The following is a 12,245-nucleotide window of genomic DNA, read 5'->3' on the forward strand; positions in this document are numbered from 1 at the left end:
GTGCACTCACCCGCAGACCCAATATTAGGAGCCTCAGTAACATGCTGCATGGAGACCCGTTTACCGATCCGTAGACACGAGGCCTTAAGAATACCAGTGAGCGCCCTGGGAATCCCGCGATCTGCGCCCGCAGGACCGCACTGCACTCTTTCCACCCGTGCGGACGACCCCGCTAACTGCTTTAAGTACTGGATCGGGGTCTTTGCACTCGGTCCACAATGGCTGATCAGCAGCTGTAATCTTCCCATGTCGTACCGGTCTCTGCGATGGCGACTTGTTCCGCACGCCTTGATCAGTCTGAATATTCCCTGTGATCAGGCTGTACAACCGGCTGTCGGCGACTTGACAATCGCGTCTCGTGGGTACGATCCCTCCTGAACGCGGTCTTCAGCGAGACGCAGCGGGGGAGATTCTCTGCAGACTGTAAGGATCTGCGTTACGTCTTATGTCGCCCCATATAACTTACAGTGTATGGTCAGACATCATAGAGGGGGTTTGGGATGGAGCCCCCCACTCTATCAGCCAACGCAGGAGGAGCCGTCGTAACCAATATATTACACAGCAAGACAGTCACTGTTGTAATGGGATAATAGAGCATACCCCGCCCCATCCTCTTAGACCCCTCCAGGACTGATGTATATGTAGTCTCTGGAGGGGTATAAGAGGAGCAGCTGATAGAACCTCCACAGACATTATATATGTGATATCAGCCGCTCCTCTTATACCCTCCAGGACTGATATAAGCTCCATACATGATAGCAGATACTTTAACCCTTTCGAATCCACTGTCTGACCTCTGAAGACATTAAGGCTTTAAGGCTGTACAGCTCCGATGTTGGAAGACGTCCATCGGGGTTCTCTTACTGTATATTGCCAGCCTCTCTGCTGTCGGAGCCTATCCAACGTGTCACCTCATGCAGTACTGGCTTTAGCCAGCAGATAGCACCGTTGTATAACAACAGAAAAAGAGTAACACCCCAGGATACAAATTGGATTGGAAAGGGTTAATGCTCCTTCTCTTTATCTTGCAGGGCTGCTGTGGATCGCCATGGCCGGGACCCATCAGATCTGGGCTCTGTTATTAGAGGAGGGGACTTTACCCAAGGGCAGGTAAGTGATCGCTCTCTGGGGCAGCTGATAAATAAGCCCCACCCCTGTTAGTGGGTGCAAGACACATGTATTATAATGTAAGCACGCTAATCACATGGCCGCTCACGGAGACTACTGGAGGCATCAGCCCTGCTTTTATATATCCCCTTCATTGTCGTCCTGTCGCTGGAGGAGCAGCACTGCTATCTGAAATGGCATTTACCTGATTTTCACCTGTCGTGTGGAGTCACTGTGTACATACATTACATATCCTGTATTATACTCCAGAGCTGCACTCACTATTCTGCTGGTGGAGTCACTGTGTACATACATTACTTATCCTGTACTGCTCCTGAGTTACATCCTGTATTATACCCCAGAGCTGCACTCACTATTCTGCTGGTGGAGTCACTGTGTACATACATTACTTATCCTGTACTGATCCTGAGTTACATCCTGTATTATACCCCAGAGCTGCACTCACTATTCTGCTGGTGGAGTCACTGTGTACATACATTACTTATCCTGTACTGATCCTGAGTTACATCCTGTATTATACCCCAGAGCTGCACTCACTATTCTGCTGGTGCAGTCACTGTGTACATGGATTACTTGTCCTGTACTGATCATGAGTTACATCCTGTATTATACTCCAGAGCTGCATTCACTATTCTGCTGGTGGAGTCACTGTGTACATACATTACTTATCCTGTACTGATCCTGAGTTACATCCTGTATTATACTCCAGAGCTGCACTCACTATTCTGCTGGTGGAGTCACTGTGTACATACATTACTTATCCTGTACTGATCCTGAGTTACATCCTGTATTATACTCCAGAGCTGCACTCACTATTCTGCTAGAGGAGTCACTGTGTACATGGATTACTTATCCTGTACTGCTCCTGAGTTACATCCTGTATTATACCCCAGAGCTGTACTCACTATTCTGCTGGTGGGGTCACTGTGTACATACATTACTTATCCTGTATTATACTCCAGAGCTGTACTCCCTATTCTGCTGGTGGAGTCACTGTGTACATACATTACTTATCCTGTACTGGTCCTGAGTTACATCCTGTATTATACCCCAGAGCTGCACTCACTATTCTGCTGGCGGGGTCACTGTGTACATACATTACTTATCCTGTATTATACCCCAGAGCTGTACTCCCTATTCTGCTGGTGGAGTCACTATGCACATACATTACTTATCCTGTACTGGTCCTGAGTTACATCCTGTATTATACCCCAGAGCTGCACTCACTATTCTGCTGGCGGGGTCACTGTGTACATACATTACTTATCCTGTATTATACTCCAGAGCTGTACTCACTATTCTGCTGGTAGTTAACCATTCTGTTGACCGCCCCAATCTCCCAAGAAAAGAGGCTCGTGTCATACAGAATAGAGGCTGCTGGTAAATGTCAGCCTCTTCCGCCGGCCGGTGTCTGGTTCCATCTATTTGTATGGCGAGTGCTCCGTCTTGTGAAGCCGTGTGTGACGAGGGGATTGATCCGCAGCGCACTGTCTTTTGAGGCAGCGGGTTTGGAAGTGACCGTGTGTTGCAGATGCCTCGTTTTCAACGTTCCAAATTTCAAACATGCCACCGGGGAGGCTGCTTCACCTCCTATGGCAGATACACACTTTGCACACCCCCAAGGGTCTGCTCTTGGACGTCCCACGGTTTCCATCTGTGTCCTAGGGTGCTAGAGCCTCCATGCCCTCCTGTATCACATCTTGTATCCAAGCTAGAGGCGGTACAACAGGGTACTAGAGCCTCCATGCCCTCCTGTATCACATCTTGTATCCAAGCTAGAGGCGGTACAACAGGGTACTAGAGCCTCCATGCCCACCTGTATCACATCTTATATCCAAGCTAGAGGCGGTACAACAGGGTACTAGAGCCTCCATGCCCTCCTGTATCACATCTTGTATCCAAGCTAGAGGCGGTACAACAGGGTGCTAGAGCCTCCATGCCCTCCTGTATCACATCTTGTATCCAAGCTAGAGGCGGTACAACAGGGTACTAGAGCCTCCATGCCCACCTGTATCACATCTTATATCCAAGCTAGAGGCGGTACAACAGGGTACTAGAGCCTCCATGCCCTCCTGTATCACATCTTGTATCCAAGCTAGAGGCGGTACAACAGGGTGCTAGAGCCTCCATGCCCTCCTGTATCACATCTTGTATCCAAGCTAGAGGCGGTACAACAGGGTACTAGAGCCTCCATGCCCTCCTGTATCACATCTTGTATCCAAGCTAGAGGCGGTACAACAGGGTACTAGAGCCTCCATGCCCTCCTGTATCACATCTTGTATCCAAGCTAGAGGCGGTACAACAGGGTACTAGAGCCTCCATGTCCACCCGTATCACATCTTGTATCCAAGCTAGAGGCGGTACAGCAGGGCTCTAGAGCCTCCATGCCCACCTGTATCACATCTTGTATCCAAGCTAGAGGCGGTACAACAGGGTACTAGAGCCTCCATGCCCACCTGTATCACATCTTATATCCAAGCTAGAGGCGGTACAACAGGGTACTAGAGCCTCCATGCCCTCCTGTATCACATCTTGTATCCAAGCTAGAGGCGGTACAACAGGGTACTAGAGCCTCCATGCCCTCCTGTATCACATCTTGTATCCAAGCTAGAGGCGGTACAACAGGGTACTAGAGCCTCCATGCCCTCCTGTATCACATCTTGTATCCAAGCTAGAGGCGGTACAACAGGGTACTAGAGCCTCCATGCCCTCCTGTATCACATCTTGTATCCAAGCTAGAGGCGGTACAACAGGGTACTAGAGCCTCCATGCCCTCCTGTATCACATCTTGTATCCAAGCTAGAGGCGGTACAACAGGGTACTAGAGCCTCCATGCCCTCCTGTATCACATCTTGTATCCAAGCTAGAGGCGGTACAACAGGGTACTAGAGCCTCCATGCCCTCCTGTATCACATCTTGTATCCAAGCTAGAGGCGGTACAACAGGGTACTAGAGCCTCCATGTCCACCCGTATCACATCTTGTATCCAAGCTAGAGGCGGTACAGCAGGGCACTAGAGCCTCCATGCCCACCTGTATCACATCTTGTATCCAAGCTAGAGGCGGTACAACAGGGTACTAGAGCCTCCATGCCTGCCCGTATCACATCTTGTATCCAAGCTAGAGGCGGTATAACAGGGTACTAGAGCCTCCGTGCCCGCCTGTATCACATCTTGTATCCAAGCTAGAGGCGGTACAACAGGGTGCTAGAGCCTTAGCCAGGGGGTGGGGCTTAAAGTTGATGTGTTGGAGAAATGTCTTGTGGTCACGGCTTGTCTTCAGCTCTCTGTGACCTTTTTCTCTCCTTCCAGTCTCCTCCCTCAAGGGATCTGCATTCGGTTTGCTGGGAGCGGAAATGAGGAGAACCGGAACAATTCGTACCCACAGAAGGCGGGTTTTGCGCAGCCCTCTGGATTGACCGTCTGCAATGGCGACCCCTGGAACTGCCTTTTTGTGGCTGACAGTGAAAGCAGCTGCATCAGGAGCGTTTCCTTACAGGACGGTGCAGTCAAACATATCGTGGGGGGAGAGCGCGATCCAACGGTAACGTCCATCAGAGAGACCGCAACACTGATACTCATAGGTGCCATCAGTTACAGCTACACGTCTCTTGTACATAGGGGGCAGTATTATAGTAGTTATATTCTTGTACATAGGGGGCAGTATTATAGTAGTTATATTCTTGTATATAGGAGCAGTATTATAGTAGTTATATTCTTGTACATAGGGGACAGTATTACAGTTGTTATATTCTTGTACATAGGGGGCAGTATTATAGTAGTTATATTCTTGTATATAGGAGCAGTATTATAGTAGTTATATTCTTGTATATAGGGGGCAGTATTATGGTAGTTATATTCTTGTATATAGGGGGCAGTATTATAGTAGTTATATTCTTGTACATAGGGGGCAGTATTATAGTAGTTATATTCTTGTACATAGGGGGCAGTATTATAGTAGTTATATTCTTGTATATAGGGGGCAGTATTATAGTAGTTATATTCTTGTACATAGGGGGCAGTATTATAGTAGTTATATTCTTGTACATAGGGGGCAGTATTATAGTAGTTATATTCTTGTATATAGGAGCAGTATTATAGTAGTTATATTCTTGTACATAGGGGGCTGTATTATAGTAGTTATAGTCTAGTACATAGGGGGCAGTATTATGGTAGTTATATTCTTGTATATAGGGGGCAGTATTATAGTAGTTATATTCTTGTACATAGGGGGCAGTATTATAGTAGTTATATTCTTGTACATAGGGGGCAGTATTATAGTAGTTATATTCTTGTATATAGGGGGCAGTATTATAGTAGTTATATTCTTGTACATAGGGGGCAGTATTATAGTAGTTATATTCTTGTACATAGGAGCAGTATTATAGTAGTTATATTCTTGTACATAGGAGGCAGTATTATAGTAGTTATATTCTTGTACATAGGGGGCAGTATTATAGTAGTTATATTCTTGTACATAGGAGGCAGTATTATAGTAGGTATATTCTTGTACATAGGGGGCAGTATTATAGTAGTTATATTCTTGTACATAGGGGGCAGTATTATACTAGTTATATTCTTGTACATAGGAGGCAGTATTATAGTAGTTATATTCTTGTACATAGGGGGCAGTATTATAGTAGTTATATTCTTGTACATAGGGGGCAGTATTATAGTAGTTATATTCTTGTACATAGGAGCAGTATTATAGTAGTTATATTCTTGTACATAGGAGCAGTATTATAGTAGTTATATTCTTGTACATAGGGGGCAGTATTATAGTAGTTATATTCTTGTACATAGGGGGCAGTGTTATAGAAGTTATATTCTTGTACATAGGAGCAGTATTATAGTAGTTATATTCTTGTACATAGGAGGCAGTATTATAGTAGTTATATTCTTGTACATAGGGGCAGTATTATAGTAGTTATATTCTTGTACATAGGAGGCAGTATTATAGTAGTTATATTCTTGTACATAGGGGGCGGTATTATAGTAGTTATATTCTTGTACATAGGGGGCAGTATTATAGTAGTTATATTCTTGTACATAGGGGGCAGTATTATAGTAGTTATATTCTTGTACATAGGAGGCAGTATTATAGTAGTTATATTCATGTACATAGGAGGGCAGTATTATAGTAGTTATATTCTTGTACACAGTGGGCAGTATTATAGTAGTTATATTCTTGTACATAGGGGGCAGTATTATAGTAGTTATATTCTTGTACATAGGAGCAGTATTATAGTAGTTATATTCTTGTACATAGGGGGCAGTATTATAGTAGTTATATTCTTGTACATAGGGGGCAGTATTATAGTAGTTATATTCTTGTACATAGGGGCAGTATTATAGTAGTTATATTCTTGTACATAGGGAGCAGTATTATAGTAGTTATATTCATGTACATAGAGAGCAGTATTATAGTAGTTATATTCTTGTACATAGGGGGCAGTATTATAGTAGTTATATTCTTGTACATAGGGGGCAGTATTATAATAGTTATATTCTTGTACATAGGAGGCAGTATTATAGTAGTTATATTCTTGTACATAGGGGGCAGTATTATAGTAGTTATATTCTTGTACATAGGGGGCAGTATTATAGTAGTTATATTCTTGTACATAGGGGGCAGTATTATAGTAGTTATATTCTTGTACATAGGAGGCAGTATTATAGTAGTTATATTCTTGTACATAGGGGGCAGTATTATAGTAGTTATATTCTTGTACATAGGAGCAGTATTATAGTTGTTATATTCTTGTACATGGGGGGCAGTATTATAGTAGTTATATTCTTGTACATAGGGGGCAGTATTATAGTAGTTATATTCTGGTATATAGGGGGCAGTATTATAGTAGTTATATTCTTGTACATGGGGGGCATTTACTTTGTAGTATCTTGTTGGTCTTGTTGTATCCTTAATTTGTCACTTTCTCCCTTTTTCCTCCCTCATTGTGATGTCTGGTTGCTTTTACAGAACCTGTTTTCCTTTGGTGATGTTGATGGGGCTGGAATCAATGCAAAGCTTCAGCATCCGCTGGGAGTGTTCTGGGACCAGAAGGGTGGGATCTTGTATATTGTAGATTCCTATAATCATAAGGTAAGGCTTTCATTTCATTTTTACTCCAATACTATATGTTGTGACCGTTGCTCCTTGTGCCAAAAACTTGGAACCCCATCATGCCCTGGATTGACCGTGTTGCGCTGCTCTGAACTCTCTGCCCTGTATACTTAAGCACCCCACTCTTTTTTTTTTTTTTTTTTTTTTTTTAACTTCATTTTTCTACTTATAATACCAGTAGGGGGAGCCAATTGTCTGCAGAATTATAAAGCTACCATAGAACTCCAGAATAAAGGTGGAGAGCTCCCCCTTGTGGCAGCTACAATTGTATCACCTGCTCTGTCTATGCTGTTGATTTGGAGAACCAGAGCTGCTGCCTCTATAAAGATATACAAGAAGTCATTCAGTACAGAATATAGGATAGAAGGACGGGGCGCCGGCAGGAAAAGCAGCTGAATTGGATCATGCATTGACTAAATCACGCTGCTCCTGGCTTATGTTTGACAGCTTCATATTAATGGCTTCAGGTTTGGTCTTTCTGCAAACATGTTCAGGAAATGATTACTAAAAATACTTTAATGATCTGCTAGGATCTCAACTTTTGACTGTAGGACTTATCACTGTGTTATCTGTGGTGTTACATAGTCTGTCACGTGTCACGGATGTGAGAGGGTGACCTGGAGAGGATGACCCTGCCCAATCCCGCCTCTAGCATCGGTATGCCCTAGATAGACTGTTCGAAGCGCTCTCCCCACTATGACCGCTTGTCACGACAGAACCTCTATCAATCACTCTAGTAGCATTGCAAGCGTGGAGTCATTAGAATACAGGTGGATCTGTACCCAGCTTTCCCAGTCTACTGCATTCATGCAGACCGGAAGCTCAGATCACCGCCTGCTCCGTTCTATCGGCCCAGCGCCCTGCAATACCCTCACAAATACATGCTACCACCTCCAGCTGTTCAGGGAAGCTGGGACCCAGACTATGAATTATCAACACAATCACCAGAGTTTAAGGTTCGTTTTAAAAAAGACAAGGCTGACTAATAAATTGTAGATGTACTTAAAAAAAAAAACAACTATTAGTGCTAATATATATTATACTCCCTTTGTCCGTGTCACTCAGGAGTATAAAGGTATCCAAGTATACACAACAAGACAGTATTTTTAAATAAAGCGGAGAGAAAAATAAAATAAAAGTTACCAGATTTGGGATTCTGATCCGTGCGGAGCCACTGAAGCATGGGAAAGACCTTACGCAGGGCGTGTCTGCGAAGGTCCAACAATTTGCATAAGGAACCCACTTAGATTAAAACCTCCGCAGAACCACGACCCCGCCGGCCCTTTTCTGATGTCATGAAGGTGGGTTGAATATATGCGGGGAAATCTCTAAGAAACCCTGATTAAATATTTTGGCCATATTTCCCTAGGAGGCGCTCCAATGGGGGAGATATGGCCATCATGTTTAATATCAGGAATTTACCCATCCACAGATACTAAGCATAATGGGGGACAGATGATCGGTTACACCTATAGGCAATTCTGGGGGTCACACAGAGACTGGAGTAACTGCGCGAGGAAATGTACCTGAGCTGGTGGGTGACCCATAATCCCCAATATTAAATTCTCCTTTGATACAGACTCTAGCCGTCGCGGTGCCAGGAGGTCTACGAGAAATATCCGAGGTGTGGACCCTCACCCGCAGGGCGTCAATTAACATCTACCTGTCACTGCATTTACTTTATTGCCATCGTGATCAAATGGCTTGGTGAGGGAGAATGAAAATCAGGGATGTGGAGAGGAGGAAGGGGAGATTAAAACATTGAATTCATCTTTCCCAGTATCCTGAGCGGCAAGTTCCTATGGATAGTTGGGGAATACTTTATCAATATTTCTATATCACAACATGTACTACATTATCTGTCCTCAGAGAGGTATCGCTGTGCTATCTGTGGGGTTACATAGGACTGCAGGTCACATCTACTACATTATATGTGGTTTTACATAGGACTGCCCTCACATCTACTACATCATCTGTCCTCAGAGAGGTTTCACTGTGCTATCTGTGGGGTTACATAGGACTGCAGGTCACATCCACTACATTATCTGTCCTCAGAGAGGTATCCCTGTGTTATCTGTGGTGTGACCTGCCGTCCTATGTAACATCTATTACATTATCTGCCCTCAGAGAGGTATCCCTGTATGATCTGTGGGGTTATTTAGGACTGCTGGTCACATCTACTATATTATCTGTAACACAGTGATACCTCTCTGAGGGCAGATAATGTAGTAGATATGACTGGCAGTCCTATGTAACACCACAGATAACACAGTGATACCTCTCTGAGGACAGATAGTGTAGTAGATGTGACAAGCAGTCCTATGTAACTCCACAAATAGCTGGAATTCGTTATCACTGTGTTATTTGTGGTGTTACATAGGACTGCCGGTTACATCTACATTACCTACAGTAGCGACATCTGCTGCCTGTCAGCTCATTAGTGTTTTCCCCTGCTCTGAGTGTTGTCGGGGTGCAACGGAGGGGAGTCGGTCTCTCGGGGTCACGTACAACTTGGGGCTGCAGCCTTTCGCATGTGGCTCTTTTCCTCTCCTCTGGGTGGCGCTCCGCGGCTGCAGATGGCGATCCTCCTCCGTATGGCTGATGATACAGGATAATCTGCGGCTGGTAATTAATCGCAGGATGTTGAGCTCTTTGTGTGGGATCTCCTGAATCTGTAATCGCGGTTTTGTTTCTTCCTGGTGTCTGAGATGAATAGCGAGGAGTCGGCGGTCGCATCGTGGCGGCGTGTTGTGGCGGCCGCGTGGCTCCCACCACACAAGCGGTATCAGTATGTTCTGTGTAGACGGAGGGAGGGCTTTCTTGCCTTTTTTGTTGTATAAGCTTTTGGGGGTTTTTGTCGGGGGGGTTAATATGTTAATTAGTTTTATTTTTTGTGAGAAGGGTTCCTTCAGGGCGGGTCCGTAGTGTTGTGTGGAACAAGTCCTCATCCGGCAGCATCCCCTCCAGCGTTCCCGTATACTAATATTCTATGTACAGGAAACTCTACCAACGCCAGAAGCCGCATCACGTCCGTCCGTGTCAGTACCGGTCGCGGTCAGCGGACAGATGTGGCGCCGTTTATGGGGAAAAAGTAGACTTGTCCTTCTGGTCTTGTAAACCCCATAATGTCTGATGAAGATGGCGGAGCCAATGTGGAGGGACATGGAGACTTGGCAGTTTTCTTGGGTGCCGTACATCTCAAATACACCCCGCTGACAGAATTACCGGGACACGCAGAAGGGGAGGAAATTGGATGTTCCCGTTTTTCCACCCAGTGTTGGCCGCCTTCAGCCACAATGACTGCAGTCCCCCTCCGCGGCCGCTTCCGCCAGATCCCCATAGATGCATGCAGGGATTTGTCTCCATTCCTGGAGGAGCTTCAGGTAGTGATGGGGGATGATGGGCATGCACTGGACTGTCTCTGTACCCATTGGTGGTGAGGGTGGACTTCACTATAACAGAACTTCCTCCAAACCTCACTGTTGGGACGATGCCATCATATAGAAACCGCTCTCCAGACAACCGCCACACCCAAGTGCCGCCATCTGATGAGAAGATGGTTACAGTGATTCATCCACAACACTTGGTTCCACTCACTTACAGTCCGTCGCTCCAAGCCCCATGGCAGACGCCGCTGTGCATTCACTGCTCGGGGTGTTGTGTGCAGCCCCTCGTCCATGGTAACCCTTCACATGCCATTCCCTACGGATGGTCCTGGTACGAATGGATGTTCCGATGTCCTGTGAGACCCCCCTGAGCGAGGGCAGACTATGTGTGTGATGTCTTCACAGCTCCTACAAGGCTTCGTTGTCCACGTTCTGTCAGTTTACGCGGTCTCCCTTAACATGGCCGCACCGCACACACCGGATGGCCTCCATCTCCAAATAACATGGCCAACAGTGGCCTCTGGAAGGTCCAGAACTGGGATGTCCATACTGATTGGTTGCTGACATCCCCCCACCAGACCCCGTTGTCAGCTCTACACCTGGTGACATCCCCCCACCAGACTCCGTTGTCAGCTCTATACCTGGTGACATCCCCCCACCAGACCCCGTTGTCAGCTCTACACCTGGTGACATCCCCCCCACCAGAGCCCCTTGTCAGCTCTACACCTGGTGACATCCCCCCACCAGACCCTGTTGTCAGCTCTACACCTGGTGACATCCCCCCACCAGAGCCCCTTGTCAGCTCTACACCTGGTGACATCCCCCCACCAGAGCCCCTTGTCAGCTCTACACCTGGTGACATCCCCCACCAGAGCCTCTTGTCAGCTCTACACCTGGTGACATCCCCCCACCAGAGCCCCTTGTCAGCTCTACACCTGGTGACATCCCCCCACCAGAGCCTCTTGTCAGCTCTACACCTGGTGACATCCCCCCACCAGAGCCCCTTGTCGGCTCTACACCAGGTGACATCCCCCCACCAGAGCCCCTTGTCGGCTCTACACCTGGTGACATCCCCCCACCAGAGCCCCTTGTCGGCTCTACACCTGGTGACATCCCCCCACCAGAGCCCCTTGTCGGCTCTACACCTGGTGACATCCCCCCACCAGAGCCCCTTGTCGGCTCTACACCTGGTGACATCCCCCCACCAGAGCCCCTTGTCGGCTCTACACCTGGTGACATCCCCCCACCAGAGCCCCTTGTCGGCTCTACACCTGGTGACATCCCCCACCAGACCCCGTTGTCTGCTCTACACCTGGTGACATCCCCCACCAGACCCCGTTGTCTGCTCTACACCTGGTGACATCCCCCACCAGACCCCGTTGTCTGCTCTACACCTGGTGACATCCCCCCACCAGAGCCCCTTGTCGGCTCTACACCTGGTGACATCCCCCCCCACCAGAGCCCCTTGTCGGCTCTACACCTGGTGACATCCCCCCCCCCACCAGAGCCCTTTGTCGGCTCTACACCTGGTGACATCCCCCCCCCACCAGAGCCCCTTGTCGGCTCTACACCTGGTGACATCCCCCCCCACCAGAGCCCCTTGTCGGCT

The 12,245-nt window shown here is 46.9% G+C and overlaps 1 protein-coding gene across 1 annotated transcript in view; it reads left to right on the forward strand.

Moving 5' to 3' along the window:
- NHLRC2 (NHL repeat containing 2) overlaps nucleotides 1-12,245 on the forward strand; it is a 38,238-nt gene that overhangs the window by 14,855 nt on the left and 11,138 nt on the right. Inside the window, exons 6-8 of the mRNA XM_066601476.1 lie at nucleotides 1,032-1,110; nucleotides 4,439-4,670; nucleotides 7,107-7,229. Coding sequence (XP_066457573.1) covers nucleotides 1,032-1,110; nucleotides 4,439-4,670; nucleotides 7,107-7,229 — 434 coding nt within the window. The remainder of the gene's footprint in view (nucleotides 1-1,031; nucleotides 1,111-4,438; nucleotides 4,671-7,106; nucleotides 7,230-12,245) is intronic.

This window comes from Eleutherodactylus coqui, chromosome 4 (genome assembly GCF_035609145.1).
Source record: "Eleutherodactylus coqui strain aEleCoq1 chromosome 4, aEleCoq1.hap1, whole genome shotgun sequence".
Taxonomy (NCBI): Eukaryota; Metazoa; Chordata; class Amphibia; order Anura; family Eleutherodactylidae; genus Eleutherodactylus; species Eleutherodactylus coqui.